The 25,188-nt window shown below is 39.6% G+C and overlaps 1 protein-coding gene across 4 annotated transcripts in view; it reads left to right on the top strand.

Annotated features, from left to right (window-relative positions):
* Positions 1–22,575: 22,575 nt before the first annotated feature.
* Positions 22,576–25,188, top strand: part of SYNCRIP (synaptotagmin binding cytoplasmic RNA interacting protein) — a 30,173-nt gene continuing 27,560 nt past the window's right edge. For 2 of the 4 annotated variants that reach the window (XM_063096226.1, XM_063096225.1), the window contains exons 1-3: positions 22,665–22,746; positions 24,088–24,247; positions 24,962–25,080. In XM_063096226.1, the coding sequence (XP_062952296.1) occupies positions 24,100–24,247; positions 24,962–25,080 (267 nt within the window). In that variant the 5' untranslated portion in view covers positions 22,665–22,746; positions 24,088–24,099. Of the gene's footprint in view, positions 22,747–24,087; positions 24,248–24,961; positions 25,081–25,188 lie in introns of all 4 variants that reach the window. The other 2 variants (XM_063096227.1, XM_063096228.1) reach the window with 2 other exon arrangements.

The following is a 25,188-nucleotide window of genomic DNA, read 5'->3' as shown; positions in this document are numbered from 1 at the left end:
GCTTTCCACTGGGGAATCAGAAGTTGCTCTGAAGGCAGAAAGAAGGCAATGGGTACGAAGAAACATCCATGACCATACACCCCTGATATCTTTTTTTGTTCATGTTACTTCCGGTATTAGCCAACAACATATACTGAAAATAATGACATAGAAGGAAAGCGAAAGATAAGGCAATCCATGATTCTTTTCTCTTTCAATCCCTCCTTACTCATCAGTAAGCCAAAAATAGAGTGTGTTGGTAGAATGTATACATACCAAAAAGTGAAAGAAAAACAGTTGGTTTTGTGAGAAGATATAATACAAATGTATGTACCAACTATGAAATACAAATTGTGTAATTTCAGTGATTCTTCATGTGAGTTCAATGTTCTTATTTTGCATCTACAGCTGGCATTGTACAATATAAAAATGAATAGTAAAATCTATGCTAATAATTAAAACTATTAGTTTTTCTTTACTTAGAACAGTATTAAATAACAAACAGAAAACACCATGACAAGTCAAGAGAAAGACTGCAGAAGAATGGAAAAAGATTTATATTTTAGTATTTTTAACACCATTTTTTCTTGCTTTTTGAACAAGAAGACTTACATATTTATTTTATACTAGGCCCTGCAAGTTATGTAGCCAGCTCAGGTGCTTTTCACCAATCCATCCTATAGGTAAGAATGAAATAATTGCAAATATTTATTAAGCCAATGTTCTTGTTTAAAATGTGTCTGAGACTTGCCAGAGCTTTACCCTACAGTTGCATTTTGCACAAGGATGCTCAAGAGGAGAAAGGGATCTGAAATCCGACCTGTACTCTGCCTGCCCTCTTTTGCATCCTGGTACAATGATGCAGTACCGACTTTAGTCCAAGAAAGAAAGGTCCTTACTCTGAGCCCCTCGCTTTACAGTAACGTGTCTTCACACTACTATAAACTTCAAAGTGCATGCAGATCAACTTGGGATCTTTTTAAATTGTAGATTCTTATTTGGTTGGTATGGGATGAGGCCTGAGGTTCTGCATTTTTGCACGCTCCCCAGAGATGCCCATGCTGCTGCTGGTCCACAAACCACATTTTGAGTAGCAAGGCTTTAGAGGATCTGGCTCTTGGGCTCCTCAGGCCATGCCACTTTCACACAAAAACCACATTCTATTTCAGGTACCCAGGACTACAGAATTCCCTGCCTAAATAGCTCTGAGTCCACTTCTAACAATTTGCTGGGGGATGGGAGAATGATGAATAGAACTTGGATAAGTGGGCCAGGGTGTCCAGATGTATATGTACAAGGCCCTTTGGGGATTGCATGGCATTGGGGGTGGGAAGAGAAGGAGAGCTGCCCGGAAGTCTTGTGCCTACATTGAGTTCCAAGTCCAAGAATTCTAAATTTGAACCTGGTCTTTCAGATCATTCTGCAGTTGTATATGTCAAGGTAGAAGAATAGAACATATTTTATTTAGTGGTTGGTTAGGTTGGTCTACAACTTTTAAATATTTGATCTTATGGTATGTGGCTTCCATTTGAACTCTTGTCCAGGCTCTGCAAATGTTAGGGGCAAATATTTGGAGTTTCATCCACCTTGAGAAATGGGCATCTTCTCTGGATAAAGGCACCTTCCACTACCCCTTCCACACTCCAAGGCCTACCCTTAGCAGCTTTCAAGCTGTGAATATTCAGAGGGAATGCTTACTTCTAATTCACACATAGGCTCTGTGTAGACTAGTAGGAGGTAGACAGAATTTTTTTAAAGTAAAATTGAACATCAAATAGAAAATATAGGAGGGCTTTGTGCATTGCAAAAGCATTGTCATGAAATATGGTTTGTATACACATATATATGAAAGGTGTAAACTAGTGGTATTATGAAATATATCTTTTTCTTTGAGTCACAGTCAAAATTGTGAAAGCCTCAGCTCCAGAAGGTGTACAGGGCCTTCCTACCGTGGTGGTGTATTACCTCTCCAATATCACACCTTATAGTGAGTTCTCCCTCTCCAGCCCTGCCTTTTACCTACTCTAACATTCTGACCACAATGAACTTTTTTCCATTTCTAGAAAGCACTATGTATCTCTCACCCCTGCAACCTTGTACAGTTTGTTCCTTCACCCTAGATTCCTATTTTTTTTTTTTACATCTTCAGTTAGATAATGCCTACTCAGCCTCGAGGTCCCGGGACAGACTTCATCTCCTTCTGGAAACTTTCTCTGACCCCTAAGTCCAGTTGAGTCACTCTTCCTAAGGGCTCTAAGAGCTTCCTTTCTCCTATCATTGAACTAATCGCCATGTTGTGTAACTGCTTGGCTGACTTTTGGTCTTGTGAGGGAAGGGACAATGACTATTTTGTTCATCTGTGTCTCTATTATTTAGCACAAATCTTGTGTATAGCAAGTGCTCAATAAATAATGTTAAATTATGTTGAATTAAAAGTATGTTTTATCTACTTTTTATGTAAAGTATGTTACAATGTTACACGAGGATACTTCAGAAAGTTTGTGGAAAAATAGAATTAAAAGGTAATGCCATTCTTTCCAAGATCTTTTTGATGTCCCCTCATGTATGCATGCCCTTGAACTTACATCTTGTTAAGGTCTCTGATTATTTTCTTAGGATAAAGCCCTAGATGCAAAATTATTACTGAGTCAAGAAATACAATCATTTTAAAGTTGCCAAATTTATTTCCAGATGTTTATTATTCTAAGCCTATTTAGAACTATTGACATTTTTACAACTTTTAGTCAACTTCATACAGGACTATGCTATATCTCTCCATTTATACAAGTCTTATTTATACTACTCAATATAAGTTTTGTGATTTTCCTTATATGTGATCTTTATATTTCTTTTAAAGATGACTAAATGTTTTCTATATGTTTGTGTAGGTATATGTATATGAATACAAACATGCACATATATATATGTAAAATCATCACTATTGAGAAAAAGAACTCTTTTCCACCATGTTTTATTACCAGCTATTGCTGGTATATAGAAAAGCTAATGGTGTCAGTGGTTACTTTCTTATCTGGCTACTTTATTAAACTTTCTTATTAGTTATAAATGTACACAACCTTATCATCTGTAAATAGTGATACATATTTTCTCTTTTCCATAGTTATGCTCCTTATTTATTTCACATCTTATTTAAATTGCTGGAATTTCCAGAACTTTTTAAATAATGGTAATAAAGGTAGGTTCACTTTTGTAGTTCTTACTCTAAAGGAAATGCTAGTATTTGAATGTTAAGTGTGATACCACCTGGATTTCAGAAAGATAGTCTTTATTATTATAAGGAAGTTTTATTCATTCTAGTTCAATGTTATTAAAACTAGTAATGAACTGAATGTCTGTGTCCCCCACAAAACTCATAATTTGAAACTCTAATCCCATGTGATGGTATTTGGTATGGGTGTTTTGAGGAGATAATTAGAGTTATATTAGGTGATTATGGTGGGGCCCTCATGATGGGACTAATGCTCTTATAAAAAGGGAAAGAGACACAGGACCTCTCTCTCTCTGCTCTTCATCATGCGAGGGTACAATGACAAGATGGCCATTTGGAACCCAGGAAGAGGGCCCTCACCTGACACTGGATCTGCTGGCACTGTGATTTTGTTCTTCCTAGCCTCCAGAACTGTGAGAAATACATGTTTGTTGTTTAAGCCACCCAGCCTATGGTAATTTGCTATAGCAGCTGAGACTGACTAAGACAAAACTCAAAAGTGGATATTCATTTTTATCAAATGCTTTTCCAGCATCTATCTAAATAAGTAGAACTTATAATACTCGTGATATTTTTTAAAACCCACAATAATCTTATACTCATCATTTTATTATTGTTCTTAATTTTCCTTTTTTCTAAATTTCTTTTTTTTATTAAATCATATCAATTGTACATATTTGTGGGATATAGAGTTATATTTCAACACATGTATACAATGTGTGATGATGGAATCAGGGTAATTAGATTATTGATCATTCCAAAACTTAATCATTTCTTTGTGATGTGAATATTTTATCTCTCTTCTGGTCATTTGATAACATGCAAAAAATTGTTGTTAATTATAGATGCTTAGCTTGACTTTACACCAATATAACTTTTTTTTCCTATCTAGTTGTTTTGTGTCCATTAACCAACCACTATCCTCCCTCCTTCTTGCCTATAGTAACCACAGTTCTACTCTCTCCTTCTGAAAGTTCAACTTCTTCTTATTATTATTATTTATTTTTATTATTTAGTTCCCACATATGAGTGAGAACATGCAGTATTTCTCTTTCTGTGCCTGGCTTTTTTCACTTAACATAGTTTTCTTCAAGTTCATCCATGCTGCTGCAAATGAAATAATTTCTTTCTTTTTTACGGCTGAGTAGTATTCCATTGTATATATACACCACATTTTCTTCATCCAATCATCCATCAATGGACACTTAGGTTGGTTTCACATCTTGGCTATTGTGAATAGAGCTTTGATAAACACGGGAGTGTGGGTATCCCTTTAACGTGATGATTTCCATTCCTTTGGGTATATACCCAAGAGCAAGATTGCTGAATTGTATGGTAGTTCTATCTTTAGTTGTCTGAGCAGCCTCCATGCTGTTTTCCATTATGGCTGTACTATACAACCCAACAGTGCATGAGGGTTTCCCTTTCTCTGCATCCTCACCAGCATTTGTTGTTTTCCGTATTTTTGATAATAGCCATTCTTTTTTTTTTTTGATGGTTGGCTAGTGCAGAGATATAAACTCTTGACTTTGGTGTTATCAGCACCACACTTTATTGAGTCAGCAAAGTGGCCAACCTTGATAACAGCCATCCTAACTGGGACAAGATAATATCTTAATATGGTTTTGATTTGCATGTCTCTGATTAGTCATGTTAAGCATATTTTCATATACCTGTTGGCCCCTGTATGTCTTCTTTCAAGAAATGCCTATTCAGCTCCTTTCCCCATTTTCCCTACTATTGAGTTGTTTGAGATCCTTGTAAGTTCTGGATATTAATGCCTCATTGGATGCACAGTTTGCTAATATTTTCTCCCCTTCTGCAGGGTTTTTTTGGTAGCTGTTGTAAACAGGTTTGCTTTCTTGATTTTTTTGCTGCTAGTTCATTGTTAGTATATAAAAACAGTACTGATTTTTGTATATTGATTTTGTATCCTGCAACTTTACTAAATTTATTTATCAGCTCTAAGAGTTTTTTGGTGTAATCTTTAGGTTTTTCTATATATAAGGTCATGTCATGTCATCTGCAAATATAGACCATTTGGCTTCATCTTTTCCAATTTGGGAGTCTTTTATTTTTTTCTCTTGCCTAATTACTATGGCTAGAACTTCCAGTATTATGTCAAATAAAAGTGGTGATAGTGGGCATCCTTGTCTTATTCCTGTTATTAAAGAAAAAGCTTTCAGTTTTTCCCCTTTCAGGATGATGGTAGCTGTATGTTTGTCATATATAGCTTTTATTGTGTCGAAATACTTTCCTTCTATACCTAATTTGTTGAGAGTCTTTATCATGAAAGGATGATGAATTTTGTCAAATGCTTTTTCTGCATCTATGGAGATAATCATATCCTCTTTGTCCTTCATTTTGTTGATGTGGTATATCAAATTTATTGATTTGCATATGTTGAATGATCCTTGCATTCCTGGGATAAATCCCACTTGATCATGGTGTATAATTTTTTGATGTGCTGCTGAATTCTGTTTGTTAGTATTTTGCTGAGAACTTTTGCATATGCATTCATGGAGGACATTTACCTGTAGTTTTCTTTTTTTGTTATGTCTTCATCTGGTTTTGGTATCAGGGTGATGCTGTTCTCATAGAATGAGTTTGGGAGAATGGCCTTTACTTTGATTTTTTGGAATACTTTGAAAAGAATTTGTATTTATTCATCTTTAAACGTTTAGAAGAATTCAGCAGTGAGGTCATCTGGTCCTGACCGTTTCTTTGTTGGGAGACTGATGGATTACAGATTCAATCTCATTGCTGGTTATTGGTCTGTTCAGGTTTTCTATTTCTTCTTGTTTCAGTCTTGGTAGGTTGGATGTGTCCAGAAATTTATCCACTTCATCCAGATTTTCAAATTTATTGGTCATAATTGTCTCACGATTTTTTCTATTTCTGTGGTATCAGCTGTAAAGTCTCCTTTTTCATTTCTATTTTTTGTTATTTGAATCTTCTCTCTTTTTTTCTTAGTTAATCTAGCTAATGGTTTGTTAATTTTGTTTACCTTCTCAAAAAACCAACTTTTTGTTTCATCTATCTTTTGCAGTATTTTATTTTATTTTATTTTTTGGTCTCTATTTCATTCAGTTCTGCTCTGATCTTCACTTTTTCTTTCTGACCACTAATTTTGGGTTTGAATTGTCCTTAATTTTCTAGGTCCTTGAGGTGTAATGTTAGGTTGTTTTCTTGAAATCTTTCTACTTTTTGATGTTAGCATATATTGCAATAAACTTCCCTCTTCATACCGCTTTTGCAATATCCCATAGGTTTTAATATGATATACTTTAATTTTAATTTGTTTTAAGAAATTTTTTAATTTCATACTTAATTTCTTTTTCAACCCGTTGGTCATTTGGTCATTCAGGAGTATGCTGTTTAATTTCCATGTATTTGTATAGTTTCTAAAGTTTTGCTTGTTATTGATTTCTAGTTTTATTCCATTGTGGACTGAAAAGATACTTGATATGATTTCAATATTTAAAAATTTGTTGAGACTTGATTTGTGGTCTAACATGTGGTCCATCCTTGAGAATGATCCATGGGCTGATGAGAAGAATGTATAGTTTATAGTTGTTGGAGGAAATGTTCTGTAAATGTCTGTCAAGTCCATTTGTTATAAAGTGTAGTTTAAATCCAATGTTTCTCTGCTGATTTTTTGTCTAGATAATCTGTCCAGTGCTGAGAATAGGGTGTTGAAGTTCCAAACTATTACTTTATTGGGGTCTATTTCTCCCTTTAGATCCAATAATATTTGCTTCATATATCTAGGTGCTCTGATCATGAGTGCATATATATTTATAATAGTTATATCTTCTTGCTGAATTGATTTCCTCTTTATATAATGTCTCTTTTTACAGTTTTTGGTTTAAGGTCTATTTTATCCAGTATGAAGATAACTACTCCTGCTCCTTTTTGGTTTCTGTTGTGTGGTATATTATTTTCCATCCCTTCACTGTTAGTCTGTGTGTGTCTTTACAGGTGAAGTGAGTTTCTTTAGGCAGCATGTAGTTAGGTCTAGATTTTTAATGCATTCAGCCAGTCTACATATTTTAAGTAGGAATTCAATCTATTTATATTCAAGGTTGCTATTGAAATGTATTGCCTTACACCTGACATTTTATTAATTTTTTATGGTTGTTCTATATATCTTTTGTTTTTGTTTTTGGGTTTTTTTCTTTCCCTTTATTGTTTTCCTTTGCTGTTTGGTGGTTTTTTTGTAGTGATGAGATATAGTTACTTTCTCTTTCTCATATGTGAAACTGCTCTGCAAGTGTGTTTTTATTCTTTCTCTTGTATTTATGATAGTTATCATTCTTTGGATTCCAGATTCAGGACTCCCTTGAGGATTTCTTGTAGAGCCAGTCTTGAGGTGGTGAATTCCAACAGTTTTTGTTTGTCTGGGAAAGACTTATGTCTTCTTTATTTCTGAAGGAAAGATTTGCTGGGCATAGTATTCTTCGCTGGGAGTTTTTTCTTTTAGCACTTTGAATATATCATCGCATTCTCTCCTGACCTGTAAGGTTTCTGTTGGGAAATCCGCTGATAGTCTAATTAAGATTTCCTTATAAGTGACTTGACACTTTTTCTCTTGATGTTCTTAGAATTCTCTCTTTGACGTTTGACAATTTGACTACAAAATGTCTAGGGGAGGACATTTTTATGTTGAATTTGTTTGGGGATCTTTGAGCCTCTTGGATCTGGAAGTCTATCTCTCTCAGTACTTGGAAAGTTTTCAGCTATTATTCTGTTAAGTAGGTTTTTGACACCCTTTCCTTTCTCTTCCCCTTCTGGAACACCCATAATACAGATATTTGTACACATAATGTTGTCCCATAGATCTTGTAGACTTCTTCATTTTTTAAAATTCTTTTTTCTTCTCTCTCTCTCTCTCTCTCTCTCTCTCTCTCTCTCTCTCGTTGTTGTCTTTTGGTTTTGGTTTTGGTTTCATTGTTTGTTTTTATTCTTGTTTTTGTTATTGTTCTTTGTCCACCTAGTTTATTTCAAGAAGTCTGTCTTCAAGTTCACAAATTCCTTCTTCTGTTTGCTCTAGCCTGTTGCTTAAGCTTTTGGTTGTATTTTTTATCACATTGAATGAATTCTTCAGTTTCAAGATTTCTGTTTGCTTCCTTTTTAAGGTATCTATCTTTTTGTTGAATTTCTCCTTCAGATCCTGATTGTTTTTCTTATTTCGTTGTGTTGTCTATTTTCTTGTATATCACTGAGTTTCCTTAAGATTATTGTTTGGATTTCCTTTTCAGGCATTTCTCAGGTGTGGTAGTAGAGAATTATTATATTTATTTGGGGGTGTCATATTTTCTTATTTTTTTGTATTTCTAGTATCTCTGCATCGATATCTGGGCGTCTGGATATCAGATATCTGGAGCAGTTACTTCTAACACTCTGAGTAGCTTTTGAGGAGAGAGACTCCTTTCTGTATATATGCTCTATAGTAAGAGTTGGATATGGTGTTTTAGGCTTGCTTCTGGGTAATGTAGTTATGTAGTCTCCATGTGATTTCTTTGACTGTATTCATGGTTGGAGTTGTCTGTGAGTGCCTCGGTGGCCTATGTGCTGGGGAGCTTGGCAGTTCTTTGCTGAAGTGAGTGACACTACGTTGAGTTGCTAGGGTTGTGGGTGTGGCCCCAAAGCCTGGGAGAAGCACTGATGTGCTCTGCTGCTCCTCAGCTGGAGTGGGCAAACCAGGGTGGGATTGCTGGTGCCCTGGCCAGGATTCTGTGTCCCTGATAGATGCACTGGTGTGCTCTGCAGCTCCTTAGCTTAGATAAGCAACCCTAAGCAGGATTTCTGGGATCAAGATTAGGACCTTGGACTTTGAGAGAGACAATGAGGTGTTCAGAAGCTCCTCAGCTAGAGTTGGTGACTCAGTGGAGTCACTGGGGCCTTCGGCTGAGCCCTGTACCCTCAAAAGAGGCAGTGGGGTGCTCTGCAGCTCCACAGCTGAAGTGGGCAACAACTGGGAGAAGTCTCTGGGGCTGTGGGTGGGACCCTGTGCCCCTAAGAGAGATGCTGGGTGCTTTGCAGTTTCACCACTTAAGAGATACTCTGGGTGAGTTTTCTGGGTTTGTTGGTGGGGCTCTACACCCTTAAGAGGGACTCTGGGTTGTTCTATAGCACCACTGTTGGTGTGGGCCACTCTGGGTATGTTTGTACCAGTTTGGCCCTTCACCCCCAGAAGGAATGCTGGGGCCTTCTGCTGCTGTTCAACCAGAGTGGCCACTCTGGGAGAGGCCTCTAAGGTCATGGGTGGGACTTTGTGTCCCCAAGAGAGCTGTTGGGTCCCTCTGCAGCTCCTCAGCCAGAATGGGCCACTCTGGGTAAGGTTGCAGTGGTTGTGGGCAGAACTCTGCACCCCTAAGGAAGATGCTAGGGCTCTCTGCAGCTTCTCAGCTGAAGTGGGCCACTAAGAGCAAGGCTGCTGCAATAGTAGGTAGAACTCTGTGACCCCCAAGAGAGACACTTGGTCACTCTGAAGCTCCTCAGCTGGGGTGGGCTGCCCTGCATGAGGCAATGTGGCTGTAGGCGAGCCCCTGTACCCCCAAGGGAGATTCTGGGTCATTCCACGGCCCCTCAGCTGGGTCTAGTAGGCATGAGTGGGCTCACTGAAGCTGCTGATGGGTCTCTGTGTCCCCAAGTGGGGCATAGGGGCCCTCCACAATTTCCCTGCTGGAGTGTGCCTGGGTCTGGGCAGGAGTGTGGGAGCCACAGAGGGTCTCAGTGCCACTGTGAGGCATACAGGTGCTTCACTAAAGAGTGCAGGGCCACTGGCAGTGGTGGAAGGCCTTGATCAGTAATCTCTCAGGCTCCGGAAAGGAAAGTGTGTGCCCCTGCGCCCTTAAGAGAGATTCTGGGTCCCTCTACAGCCCCCCTATTGGGGAAGGTAGCCTTGGGTGGGCTCACTGGAGCTGCAGGTGGAAGTCTATGTCCCCAAAAGAGGTGTGCAGGGCCTCCATAGCCTCACCACTGAGATGCACAGGTCTGCCACAGAGGTACTCAGCACAGCTGTGAGAGTTGCTGGGCACTGCACCAAAGAGAGCAGGGCAGCCAGCATTGGCAAAAGCCTCCAATTAGTTGGCTTTCCGCCTGCAGAAAGTGTGTGCACTGATCCTCTCTGTCCTGTGGGTGGCCCCCTCACTGCACTAGATCACCTGTTTCTAGGGTACAAGACACCATGTGGACTTGGGTGCTGGGGTCCCACCTGATGATGGGGCCTCAGGGCTGTGGAAATGTTTGGGCTATTGGGCCCCTGGGCAAAATACACTTGGATGTTAGCTATGATCCTAAAGTGTTGACTGCTGCAGCAGCCTGGCACCCAGCAAGGTGGGAGCAGCTCCGTATGAACTCCCTCCCCAGATCAATGCAGTTGCATGGGCTCTCAGCAATTCCCCATACCATGCATGCGGTCTGCAAGGGCCGCACAGGTCCCCTGTAGCTTGGACCCCTGTGTCCATGGTGACATACTCACTTGCCTCCCTCTTGTAAGCCGAAACTCCTCCTGGGTCTTTGCTGCTTCCAGCTGGGGGATGCAGTGGTGGAGGCCAGATATTTTCTTCCATTCTCTGTATGGCTATCCTGAATTTCTATTCTCATCACCGACTCTGCTACTCTTTTGATGTGTTCCAGCACTTTCCTTTCGTTATTCTCCTCCAAATGTAGTTGTTTGTTATTTTGTCTGTCTTTGTGGGAGAGATGAGCAGTGGATCCTTCTAGTCAGTCATCTTGTCCACCAGTGATTTTAATTTTCGAAATTATCTTTTTACCCTCTTTCCTTAATTAGAATGCCTGACAATTTATCGACATTACTGGTTCTTTAAAAGAAAAAATAGTTTTAGGGTATATATCAATTGCATTCTTTTCCTCATTTTCAATTAATTTTTTCTATTTTTTATTTTTAAAATTTATCTTATGTCATTTCATAGTTCTTTATTTCTTATTGGAACATTATGCTTAGCTCATTTATTTTCCTTCTATATTTTTCCCAGGTGGAAACATGTAACATTATAAATTTGCCTCTAAGTGTAGCTTTGACTGCAGTCTATACATTTTGCTATAAATATTACACTGAAATTTGGCTATGGTTTTGGCTTTGGAATTAGGCTAAAATCAGCTGTTACACTATTACACTTCACTTTTAGTCTGTGGAAGACTAAATTATCAAACACTGACTTCAAAAGAATTCCTAGCATCTGTGAACTTGTGTGCAACCAATGACCATGTGGTAATGTATATTACCATCATCTATAATCAGAGTAAGTACAACAATAACATGAATAAAGCTTGTCATTTGGATATATTTTAATATCTGAACACAGATGCTCCTTGACTTATGATGGTATTATATTTGATAAACCCATCATAAATTTTGATTTTTTTATATGCTTTACATACTGAAATTCACTCAGTTGAAGGGTAAGAGTGTATATTATTATTGCAAGAGTAAAATATTGCAATAATTAATGATGATTGTGTATACTGTTATTAATCATTACATAATTACAAAATAAAGAAAAAATTAAAGTCATTACAATTATTAATAGGCTGCATTAGCTAGATAACTTTAAAAACAATGTTATATCCTTTTTCAGTCAACATATACTACTAAAATTTAAATTATGAGGAAAATAATTGAAATGAGATTATATTAAAATTATTATTTTACTTATTCACTTTTTTTTTTTTTTTTTTTTTTGTTGTCGTTTTTTCGTGACCGGCACTCAGCCAGTGAGTGCACCGGTCATTCCTATATAGGATCCGAACCCGCGGCGGGAGCGTCGCCGCACTCCCAGCGCAGCACTCTACCGAGTGCGCCACGGGCTCGGCCCCACTTTTATAACATTAAACAAAATAAGCTTTAACAGTTATGTTTAATTTGATTCCACTTAAGTCCTTGAGTCATGTAAGAAAAAGTTTTTTGAGAATTCCTTACATCCTCTGAGAATGATGTAAAAGCAGAATGTCAAATTTGCCACCACCAAACTTTACTAGGAGGAAAAACTTTAAAATTATACGTAAAATCCATGGCAAATCATCTTTAATCCAAATATCACAAATAGTAAGAAAAAGAAAAAGTGGTAACGTACTCAAAAAATATCTTGCTTCTACATAGGACTTTTCTTTTTTTTTTTTTTTGTCAGCTGGCCTGTATGGTAATTTTTAAAAATCAAGTTAGGGCTAGCCAGTTAGCTCAGTTGGTTAAAGCCTGGTGTTATAACACCAAGGTTAGGGGCTGAATCCCCTTACGAACCAGCTACCAAAAAATTTAAAAAAAAAAAAATCAAATTGAATATTTTAACTGGGACACAGTGTTTGACTAATCTTTCGTAGTAAATTGGTAGTGGTATACATTGAATTCAGAAGATTTAGGCTATTCAATTTTGCTTTTTAAAATTTAGTGAAGGTTTTTTGTAGCCTAGAAGATGATTTTTGTTGTGTTCTGTGTTGAAGGTTTTTTGTAGCCAAGAGGATGGTTTTTGTCAGTGTTCTGTAAATGCTTGAAAACTTGTATTCTCTGAAAAAGACCAAGTTCAACATGTATATAATACAGTACTTTAAACTTTAATTAAATTACTTAATATTTCTGTCCTTGTCTATTCTCAGCCTTAACCTAGGAAAGTGCCACATCTCCTACAGCATTTTTATTTTCTTTTTTGTGCTGCTTTATTTCTTCCCATCTCTATAGCTATTTTTTTCCTTCTGCCTAGTAACTACCTTTTCCGTACACACCGCTTCTACCTCTTCTCCAGTTTTATAGTAAATTTTGAGCATTTTTAGACTTTAGGGTTTATATTTGCACTTTTTTCCTTAACCAACATTTACACAAAGTAAATACACACACATTTAGCAATTGATTTAATATTGTAAAAGTTCTATTCTTAATTTACATGCAAAATACCCTATCTAACATTGCTAATTTAACAATAAATTTAGATGATTGCCCAAATAATAAAAAATAGATCAATTGAAATATGCTTATTCAACAGAAATACTCAAGGATTATTATTATGGAATTGTTTGCAACAGTCAAAAAATCAGAAAGAATCCAAATGTTCATCAGTAATAGATTGGTTATAGAAATTATGAAACTTTGGAGAAGGAGGGGTGAAAAGGGGGAATTAGTAAAGGGACATGAAAATCAACTACATTGTATATTGATAAATTGAAAAATAAAAAATTTTTTAAAAAATGAATTACAAAACTGTTTGTATTTTTATACAGTAATCCTCTCTGGCAATGAGGTTATAGGACATTTTTACTTCTATTTTATATATTTATATAATACTTACATTTTTATTAGGAGCATCTATTATCTTTTATCAGCACCGCACTCTCCTGAGTGAGCCACGGGCCGGCCCCAATTATCTTTTATAATAAAAAAATAAAATGTATTTAAAATAAAAACAGGAGTGCATATATACAAGTTAGTAGTCTGATAAATGCTGTAATTATCTTTCTCTTCTTGGACAATTCTTTGATCCATCTATCTAGGACTTTTATTTCCTTTATACTTTTCTTGCTGGCCTATCATCTCTTCACTAATAAATTATTTGAAAATAGGGAGAGAAGAACTAGTCAATGATGTCACGTCTTATCAGCTGTGATGAAGAAATAGACACAATGATGCAATTAATTTATATAAATGGTTAAATTTCAAATGGATATGTCCTAATTTGGCCCTTTTGTGCTAGATCAAAGACTCCAATCTAGCCAACTGGAGTATTACTTTAAGGATACATATCCAATAGAACTTTCTGCAAAGATTGAAAATGCTCTGTGTTGACATTGTCCAGTACCATAGTCACTAGACACATGTGGCTATTGATTACTTGACATGCAACTAGTGTAACGCAACTGAATTTTAAATTTTATTCAATTTTAATTAATTTAAGGTAATAGCCATATGTAGCTAGTGGCTATGCTTTTGGATGTTTTAGTTCTAGATTAAAAGAAACTGAAGAAACATAACAAAAAGCAACGTGTCAATTTGGTTAAATGTAGTGAAAAACACATGTAGAGATGCTGGTAGGTATCATCTTGATCTCTCTCTCTCCCCTGGTCTGTATTCAGCTCTTTTTCTCAACTGTCAACCCTGCTAACCAACAGAGACCCCAGGCCTGCCAACAGCCACAGAATGGCCTTACATGTAGTTATTTCTCATGATCCCACTCCAGCAACTAGACATGCCTGGCTTCTCAGATTCTCCTGCAAGATCTCCTTGTTCACCCAGCCTTGGGGGTGGGGAGGCTGGTTAGTGATTCATCTTTCATTCTCTATCTCTCCCTTTTGGACCATTACTTCCTCAGCTTTTCCCATCTCATGTAAATTCTTATTCCTATAATAAACCCCTATTCCATAATATTCATAGTGTTTCTGCTTCCTGATTGATTCTTAACTGATACACCTTTGAAATCTCACTATCTCATCTTCCCCAACTCAGTAAATGACACCAACAACCATCCAATTGCCCCCTTGCTCCTTACTTTCAGTCCATCACTAAGTCCTTGGCAAGCTATGTCAAAAACACACCTTGAATATGTCCACTTCTATTTCCTTTACCCGTTCCTTTTCCTTTCTTCCCCTTACTCCCACCCCTCACCTGGTTCCACTCCCATCCTCAATCCCTGATATCTATTCTGTTCCTAAATACTCACTTTAAACACATGAGATCTCTCAATGGCTTCCTATTTTACTTACATAGTCCTGCATAAACTGGCTCCTTCCCCCTTCTCATCTTGGGCCACTCTCTCCCTCACCAAATATGATCCAGCCACACTGGCTTCCTTTCAGATTCTGACCCTCTCAGGATTTTCAGACATGTATTCACTCAGTCTGGAATGTTCTTCTAGCTCCCTTTCATTCCTCATTTTCCTTGGTTTACTTCTTCAGGTCTTGGCTCAAGCATCTCGTCAACAGAAAGGCCTTCCTTGACCAGCCTAAGTAGGTTCTCCTTGTTATTCTGGATCACTGTATCATGTTAATTTCTTCTTTGCATTTGTCACAATGAGTTAAAATTTTATTTACTTTTTTGTTTTATTTTATTTTTTTCTCATTTAGCTATGATGTACATGACGGTTTAGGGACATTTCTGCTTTATTCACCTAGTGCTTCATTCAGTGCCTGCCACATAATTGATGCTCAAAATATATTTGCAGAATGACATATAGTGAATGGATTACTCTTAGCTTCTGCTTATTTATAGTTTCTGCTCCCTTATAATTTTACTGTCATAACCTCTCACAGCCCCAGCTCTAACTTCCTCCTCATTATACTGACTCTACCTTTGGTTTTTCTCTAGGAATGGTCCAGTGCCTGATGCTAGTTCAGTTAGTTGTGGAAAGGCAAGAATGGGTAGCTGTTGCAGAGTAAAAATGTGACAGTCTAGACTGCTCACTTAGTAAGGGCTTTAAATGAAGTTACTCTTGAAAAGATCTTTGAGACACACCATGATGGACATGTTCAGTGAAAGAATTATCACATTTTCCTTTTCTTGTGCTATGAATCATCCTGAAAATGTGAACAACCAAAGATTGCTTGTAGTCATTCCTTGATGTCCTGGGAGCGGGGGTGGTGGTGGCAGAATTGGTTAGGATCCCCGCAGACACCAAAATCTGGGGACACTCAAGTCCCTTATATAAAATGGAGTAGCATTTGCATATAACTTACACACATCCTCCTGTATACTTTAAATCATCTTCAGATGACTTATAATACCTAACACAATGTAAATACTATGTAAATAGTTGTTATACTGTATTGCTTTAAGAGTTGTATTATTTTTAATTGTTGTAGTGTTATTTTTTATTGTTATTTTTTTTTTTTTCCTGAATATTTTTGACCAGTGGTTAGTTTAATCCTCAGATGCGGAACCCACGGATTTGGAGGACTAACTGCATCCTGGGACTCCATTCAAATTAGAGTGGGAATACTTTGATAAAACCATTGTTAGGGTTTATGTTTATGTAATCCTGTTCTTTTGTAGTTACTTGTATAAACTCTGTGGCTTTTTGTAATTTAACCAATCACCTTGTATTGTAAAAGTTAAAAGCCAAACAGCTAAAATGAGACTGAGTTTCTAATCTAAAAAAAAAGAGCTAAAACTAATAGAAAGGATGTCTAACATTTCTAGTGTATTTACAATATCTGCCTTTAAAAAAAAATAATAACCTTTATTTTTTAGAATACTTTCAGGTATACAGAAAAATGAGCAGAAAGTAGTTTCCACATATTTCCTCACCAACATTCCCCCCCTCCAATTTCCCCTATTATTAACATAGTACGTTAGTTGGTCTGATTGTTACAATTGTCAAACCAATACTGATACATTATTATTAACTAAAGTCTATAGTTTTCATTAAGCTTCACTTGTTCTGTTTTACATTCTCTAGGTTTTGACAAATATATAATGACATATTCACTATTTCAGTATCATACAGAATGATTTCACTGCCCTAAATATCCCATGTTCAACCTATTAATTTCAACCTCCCTCCCCCTGAACTCCCGCCAACCATTGATCTTTTTACCGTCTCTATAGTTTTGTCTTTTCCAGAATGTCACAGAGTTGGCATCACACACTATGTAGCCTTTTCAGATTGGCTTCTTTCACTTAGCATGTGAACTTAAGATTCCTTCATGTCTTTTTGTGGCTTTATATCTCATTTCTTTATACCACTGAATAATATTCCATCCTGTATGCACCATAGTTTGTTTATCCATTCAACTATTGAAAGACATGTTGGTTGCTTCCAATTTTTGGCAATTTTGAATAAAGCTGCTATAAACATGTGTGCAGCTTTCTGGGAAGACATATGTTTTCAACTCATTTGAATGAGTAGCAAGGAGTGAGACTGCTGGATTGTATGGTAAGGGTATGTTTAGTTTTGCCAGAACCTGCCAAACTGTTTTGGAAAGTTTTTGTACTATTTTTCATTCCTACCAGCAACGAAGGAGAGTTGTTCCACATCCTCATGAACATTTAGTGTTGTTGGTGTTTTTGATTTAGGCCATTCTAATAGGTGTATAGTAATATCTCATTGTTGTTTTAATTTGCAAATCTCTAATGACATATGATATCTTTTCATATGCTTATTAGTCATCTGTATATCTTCTTTGGTGGGATCTGTTCAGATCTTCTGCCCATTTTTAAATTGGGTTGTTTATCCCCATACTGGCCAGCTGCAAAAAATAGATAAATAAATAAATAAAATGAATAATAAATAAAGGTTGTTTGTTTTCTTATTGTTGAGTTTTAAGAGTTCTTTATATATATTGGATAGTAGTCCTTTATCAGATATGTGTTTTGCAAAGATTTTTTCCCTAGTTTGTGACTTATCTTTCCATTCCCTGGACAGTGTTTTTCTCAGAATGGAAGTTTTTAATTTTAACACATCAGCAATTTTATTACCATAAAAATAAAATGTGAAAGATGTTGCAGAAACTTTCTTGATTATTAGAAAGGTTGGATTGAATGACTTATAGAGTCTCTTTCAACTCTAGGTTTTAGAGTTAAATGGAAAGAATGATGGGTGCATTATGGATTTTTCCCATATGAGTTGTAGGATTACCGCCCCCCCTTTATAAAATTAATATATATTCATTGCAGAAAGTTTAGAAAATGTAGGAAAGAAAAAAGGAAAAAAATATTTTTTACACTGTGGCATTGAGTAAGTGGAAGGATTCTGGACAAGTAAAAAATTCAAACAGGCCTGTCCTTGTGCCTCCCTTTCATTTTCATTAATTGCCAAGTAAACAGGTCTCCATCTTCTCATTATTTCAAAGGTTACATGGGTGAAAAGACAGCAATGTAAGAAATGAATAATTAACCTTCTTACACATTTATTATACATATTATACTTACTATATATATATATAAGAAAAACTGCAGTACATTTTAGAGTTGAATATCTAAAAAAGTTGTATCAATTTATTCAGTCACAAACAGTGAATGTGGAGTAGCATTTCTATTCTCCAACAGTGAACATGCAGAAAGAGAAATCAAGAAAGCTTGCCCATTTACAATAGCAACCAAAAAAATAAAATACTTAGGAATTGAGTTAACCAAGGCGGTGAAAAATCTCTATAATGAGAACTAAAAACCACTGCTGAGAGAAATTAAAGAGGACACAAGAAGATGGAAAGGTATCCCATCCTCTTGGATTGGAAGAATCAACATAGTGAAAATGTCCATACTACCCAAAGTGATATACAAATTCAGTGCAATCCCCATCAAAATTCTAATGACATTTTTCTAAGAAATGGAAAAAACTATCCAGACATTTATATGGAATAACAAAAGACCATGCATAGCAAAGCAATAAAATAAAATAAAACTGGAGGCATAACACTACCTGACTTTAAACTATTCTACAAAGCTATAGTAACCAAACAGCATGGTACTGGCATAAAAACAGACACACTGATCAATGGAATAGAATAGAGAATCCAGAAATCAACCCACACACCTACAGCCATCTGATCTTTGATGAAGGCACCACGCCTATACACTGGGGAAGAGACTGCCTCTTCAGCAAATGGTGCTGGGATAACTGGATATCCATATGCAGGAGAATGAAACTAGACCCATACCTCTCACCATATACCAAAATCAACTCAAAACGGATTAAAGAATTAAATATACACCCTGAAACAATAAAACTACTCAAAGAAAATATAGGAGAAACACTTCAGGAAGTAGGCTGGGCACAGACTTCATGAATATGACCCGAAAAGCACGGGCAACCAAAGGAAAAACAAACAAATGGGATTATATCAAACTAAAAAGCTTCTGCACAGCAGAAGAAACAATTAACAGAGTTAAAAGACAACCAACAGAGTGGGAGAAAATATTTGCAAAATATACACCTGCAAAGGATTAATATCCAGAATATACAAGGAACTGAAACCACTTTACAACAAAAAACCAAGTAACCCAATTAAAAAATGGGCAAAAGAGCTAAATAGGCATTTCTCAAAGGAAGATATATGAATAGCCAAAAGACACATGAAAAAATGCTCAACATTACTCAGCATTCGGGAAATGCAAATCAAAACCACATTGAGATACCATTTCACCCCAGTTAGGATGGCTAATATCCAAAAGACTGTGAATGATAAATGCTGGCGAGGTTGTGGAGAAAAAGGAACTCTCATACATTGTTAGTGGGGCTGTAAAATGGTGCAGCCTCTATGGAAAATGGTATGGAGGTTCCTCAAACAATTGCAGATAGATCTACCATATGACCCAGCTATCCCACTGCCGGGAATATACCCAGAGGAATGGAAATCATCAAGTCGAAGGTATACCTGTTCTCCAATGTTCATTGTAGCACTATTTACAATAGCTAAGAGTTGGAACCAGCCCAAATGTCCATCATCAGATAAGTGGATATGGAAAATGTGGTATATCTATACAATGGAATACTACTCTGCTATAAAAAAGAATGAAATACTGCCATTTGCAATGACATGGATGGACCTAGAGAGAATTATATTAAGTGTAACTAGGCAGGCACAGAAAGAGAAATATCACATGTTCTCACTTATTTGTGGGAGCTAAAAATAAATAAATAAATACACAAACAACCTGGGGGAGGGGAAGGGAAAAAGACACAACAATTACAATTCCTTGAAGTTGATACAACAAGCAAACAGAAAGAAGTTTGTTGGGAGGGAGGGGGGAGAGGGAGGAGGGAGGGAGGTTTTGGTAATGGGCTGATTATATACAATAATCAACCTCATTGTATATTGACAAAATAAAATAAAACTAATAAATAAATAAATACATACATACATAAATACATAAATATATAAAATAAATAAAATTAAAAAACCCCAAAAGATTTTATATATAAGAAAAAGGTTACATGGGTGAAAAGACAGCAATGTAGGAAATGAATAATTAACCTTCTTACACATTTATTATACATATTATACTTATTACACATATATACAACAAAAAACTGCAGTACATTTTAGAGTTGAACATCTTCTTTAAAAGTTGTATCAATTTATTCTGTCACAAACAGTGAATGTGAATGTTGATTTCTCTACATACATGCTGGAGAGTTATCCAAATCAGGTATTATCGACCTTTGTTGTTGTTAAGTATTGCTGTTACTTTTATTTGGAGCAGGGGTCTATCTAGAGGGAAGGGCAGGCTGTTTTGCAGTAGAGGGAAGTTGAGATTCAAATGGGGAAGATCCCAAGTGGCAAATGGGATGTTTGAATATTTCTAAGTACTGGGAAACTAGAGAAATAGTTTGATAAAATTCTTAAAGACATTATAAAATGTTTAAACTAGAAGAAATCTCAAAAATTGTTTCAGTGCACCTCTTTTATAGGTAAAAAAAATAGAATCTGAGACGTAAAATGATTTGGTCAAGCCCACACTATCTTTTTGTAGCAGATTTGGTATTACAAAATTGTCTGGGTCTCAGCCTATTATCCTTCGGTTTAACTCAACAAATATTTACTAAGTATCCTGTGCTAGATACTCAAGAGGATCTGGGGAAATAAAGACATATTTATTGAGCACTTTCTTGTGCCAGAACTTTCATATACATTTCAATTTAACCCAGTGTATCTATTATATACCACGTTAATCAATCAACTAGTTTTTCTGTTTTTTTCAGCATTATTAGGGATTCTCCATGTTTCAGCAGTAATAGTTCTCCTTGTCAAGGCTGGAATAAGACGTTCTGAAGGTCAGAAGGAAAATTATTCCATTGTTTCATTCAAGAAGATGTCAAATGGATCCGGATACCTGTGAAAATAATCTAGCATTTTATGTGCTTATGCACTTTAAATAGTGCTCATCTAACTTTTCCTCGAACCACTGATTTGTTATAGCATAGAGCTCATTCGGGAACCTGGGAGCTCTTAAAAATAAGCTTTTCAATCAAAAGGACATTGTTACTATTTTTGATTACAGCTGCGTTGGACAGAATTAGTATCCATATCGCGTCGGAAATTCAAATATCTTTGTCTTTCTTGTACCTAATAAACGGTTACAAAGGAAATGTCACTTCCCATAAAATTTTGTTGTCACGATTTTTGAGACCACAGATATTTTCCTAACAGTTGTCCTAACCATGCAGTTCTGTGCTGCTTCAAGTTGCTCAAACTGTGCCAGGAGGAAGACCTTAACTGCTTAAAAGGCCAGGGACTGAAACGGAGTATTGCACAACCCTTCACCACCAGGCGGTTTTGCTTCCAAATCTGGCCTCCGTACCATTTCCAGGCGAGAGCCGCTCCTCACTCTACTGAAGCCAACTCCGTTCCCCCTTCAAAAGCAGCCGGGGTTTCCGGGTCCGAGCTTGGCACGCCCCTCCCTTTGCCAAAGGTTCACATGAAAGCGGGGCCACGAGGCCCTGAGAGGCCCCATTGTCCAGCTGAGTAAAGCAGGTCTCCCCGGGGCGACTCCTCACTTGAGCCCAGCCAACCGGGCGTACCAAAGGTCTGCGGGTCCCCGCGCAGCTCCCCTCCCCCGCGGCCCCATTGTCTGCCTCGCCCCGCCCCGGGGGACACGTGCGCCTGCAGCTTCCCAAGGAGGAGAACGCCAAGCCGTGGCGGCGCGGACACCGCCTGGAACGGCTACGCGGCGGCTCCAGGGGCGGGGGCTGGGCGCGCAGCGACCAGTGAGTGCCCTCCGCGAAGCAGAGAGCTTGCTCCGCGCCAGCTGCCCCGCCGGCCCGGGACGGGGGTGGGGCGGGCGGGCGGGAGCTCGGTGGGGGTGGCGTGCGCGTGGTGTTGCGATGGGGGTGGGGCGGGGCGGGGTGGTGAGATGCCTGTCTCCTGACAAAGGAGAACGAGTGGGACACGCTGAGCCGGCCCGCCCCGCCTGGAGGGGAGCGGGAGGGGGAGTGTCGCGAGGGGAAGGGGCGGGCCTTTCATTCACTCTCGGCCCCTCCGCTGCCGCCGGAGCGGAAGGGCGGGGTCTCGCACCCCGGGGGCGAGGAGCAAGGGAGGTGGCGCGGCTTGGGGGCGGAGCCCGGGGCGCGCGTCTCGAGGCGTAAGCTACGTCGTCACGTCAGCGCGGGAGAGAGAAAGAGAGGAGCCGACTCGGCAGGGACTGGGGGACGGGGCCGAACGAGGGTGGGAGTGAGCGTTCGAACGAGGAGGGGAAAGGCGGCCACTCGTGTCTGAGAGACCGCGCAAGGGAGTGGGAACGGTGGGGGCAGGGCGGGGAAGAAGAAAGGCCGAGAGAAGAAGGCAGACGGAGGCTGGTAGCGGAGGTGGTAGGGGGAGAAGGAGGAGCTGGAGGAGGGTTGGAGCTGAGAGACCGAGAGAAGCGGTCGCGCGAGGGAGGGGAGGGAAAAAGGGGGGGTCACGCGGGGGCGCGCGCGCACCGGGAGCGCGCTCGGAGGCGAGTGGAACTGGATCGGGTTTGCTGCCAGCGGCGTGAGCTTCGGCCGCCATTTTACAACAGCTCCACTCGCGCCGGACACAGGGAGCAGCGAGCACGCGTATTCCGCAACCCGATCCCCTCGGACAGGATTGCTCCGCCGCAAGCCAACGGGGAGGTAACGACCGCCGGGACTCGGGTCTGGGAGGGGAGCTCCATGACATTGTGGAGTGAACTGGGGGAGGGCGGCGCGGGGAGAAACCGGCTTTTCTGGAAAATGGATTCCAAGGGGGAGAGCAGCACGTTGACTGGGGCTGCTTGGGAGTAGGCCGCTGCCCGCGCCGCCACTTCCTCCTGTCCATGTGCTGCCACCGTTTGGGCTTTGTCTGCGGCGCTCCGGGAGGAGGCGCCTCCGCGGCCCCGTGGCCCGCGCGGACCGCGAGCAGCGGCGGAGTTGGTGCTGTCGTGGCCGTCATCGCGGCGCGAGAGTGGGCGGAGAGGAGCGGGTCCCGTCCCGCAGCCGTGCGGCAGGCTTGGGCGGTGCTCTGACCCGCGGGCGTTGTGCTTTTCGCGGAACGCCCTCACGTCGCCGGGTTGTTGGCCCCGGCGCCGCAGTCACTGCACCGAGGGGCGAGGGGAGGGGGCTTGCACTTCAAGCCGCAGGTCACGTCTCGGTCGGGCTGCTTGGGGTCGCGGGCGCCTGGGGCAGAGAGCCATGTGTCACGGCGGAGACGGCGGCGCTGGGGGTGGGGGCGACGGGGAGAGCCTGTGGCCAGGCGCTGCCGCGGCCTCGGTGTCGGGGGGCGAGATTGTGCTGCTGCAGCTTTCTGGGGGCTCCGGCCGCGGCTTCGGGTTGATGTTGGGAGCCGGTGACGGTCGTTTTGGCCTGGCACTCGGTGGGTTTCCGTTGAAGGAAGTTGTAGGACATTGGAAGGCGCAGAGCACGTGTTTCTAATGGGCTCCCGGCGGCCGCAGTGGTGAGGCTGCCGCTCTGGGTGCGGAGTCGGGGGCGGGCTTTGGGGTGCGGGGGTGAAGGGTGGAGAAATTGGGTGGTGGGAAGGTGGCATGTGTGAGCGCTTTGTTCTTCGCTGGCTGTTGTTACTGATCTATAAGCGGCAGGCGGGAAAGAGCGCGCACTTTGGGGGTTTACCTTTGAGAAGGACGAGTCCAGCTTTGCTGTCTCCACACACTATTCATTTTTCGTACGGGCACAGCTGCATGTGGCACGGTGGCTCGTCCCCATGCTGGTTCGACTTCATTTGTAATATGGTTTTTCTTAGGGAGTGTTAGCAGGTGAGTCAGGGGTGGTGCTAAGGAAGAACATAGTGAATTGGTCCTTCTGTGCCCAGTGCTCCAAATCTGGTTTGTCAAGGCGATAGTGACTGTACGGTTTCTTTAAAGGGAGGCGCAGGCTAGGTGGTGTAGTAAATGGTAGAGAAAGTAAAGATTGGGGCTCTCGTTATTGTTCTCTATTCTCTTTGAAGATCCTAGTTTAATTTTGCTTATTGCGTTTGAACAGATCTCTGGAAACATGGCTACAGAACATGTTAATGGAAATGGTACTGAAGAGCCCATGGATACTACTTCTGCAGTTATCCATTCAGAAAATTTTCAGACATTGCTTGATGCTGGTTTACCACAGAAAGTTGCTGAAAAACTAGATGAAATTTACGTTGCAGGTAAGAACTAACACTTGCAAAATTACATTATGAAACTTTTCTATTGGATTTCTGGCTTTGAGCTACAAATAGCAACTTTTTGTGGTTTCCAATTAAGTGTGGGAACTGAAGTTTTGCCTTGTTGTGACAGCTGGTTAATTTAGGTTTGCTCTAGAGGTTAAGGTGTATAGAGGGAGGGAAAAATGGAGGTTAGGAGCTAAAGGCTGGTTGGCCTGATGGATTAGTATATGACAGGAGCAACAGCTGCTAAATGTAGGGAGCAGGCCATGTGACTTTTTTTGGGTATTTTTATAGTAGGATTCTTGTTAAATAACTTGGTAACTGTAGGTGTGTTTTTCTTGTCGTGGCTGTTATTTGAAATTGAGTGGTATTTGAAATTGAGTAGAGAGGTTCAGTTGTCATGCTTGGTACTTTGTTGGTTGGTTTTAGGATTTGTAAGCCTATATACTTATTGTAGAAATGCGTAGTGTTCAGAACTATCTGACTTGGACACAAAACAAGATGTAATAGGAGTTGACTCATTTTAAGTGTGGTTGAGAGGCCTTATTTAGTTCAGAATGGCTGTAAAGAGTGGTGTGTTTCATTATGTACATAGGTAAGGGGAATAGAATTGTTGGCACACATGTATCTGTACTGGCCAGCGTGGTCTTTTCTAAAAGAGTCTTTTCCAACGGTGTTAAAAGTTGATAACTAATTAAGTTTTCTCTTCTCCAGGGCTAGTTGCACATAGTGATTTAGATGAAAGAGCTATCGAAGCTTTAAAAGAATTCAATGAAGACGGCGCATTGGCAGTTCTTCAACAGTTTAAAGACAGTGATCTCTCTCATGTTCAGGTAATGTTAATCTAACGTCAGTGTAAAAAGAATTTTGAAAACTGACTAGTTTTGATATGCTCTTTTAAGTTTTATTAGTTGCAGATATAATTATTGTTAAATGTGAAT

This window comes from Cynocephalus volans, chromosome 5, assembly GCF_027409185.1.
Source record: "Cynocephalus volans isolate mCynVol1 chromosome 5, mCynVol1.pri, whole genome shotgun sequence".
Taxonomy (NCBI): Eukaryota; Metazoa; Chordata; class Mammalia; order Dermoptera; family Cynocephalidae; genus Cynocephalus; species Cynocephalus volans.
This window is presented reverse-complemented; position numbering and strand designations above follow the sequence as displayed.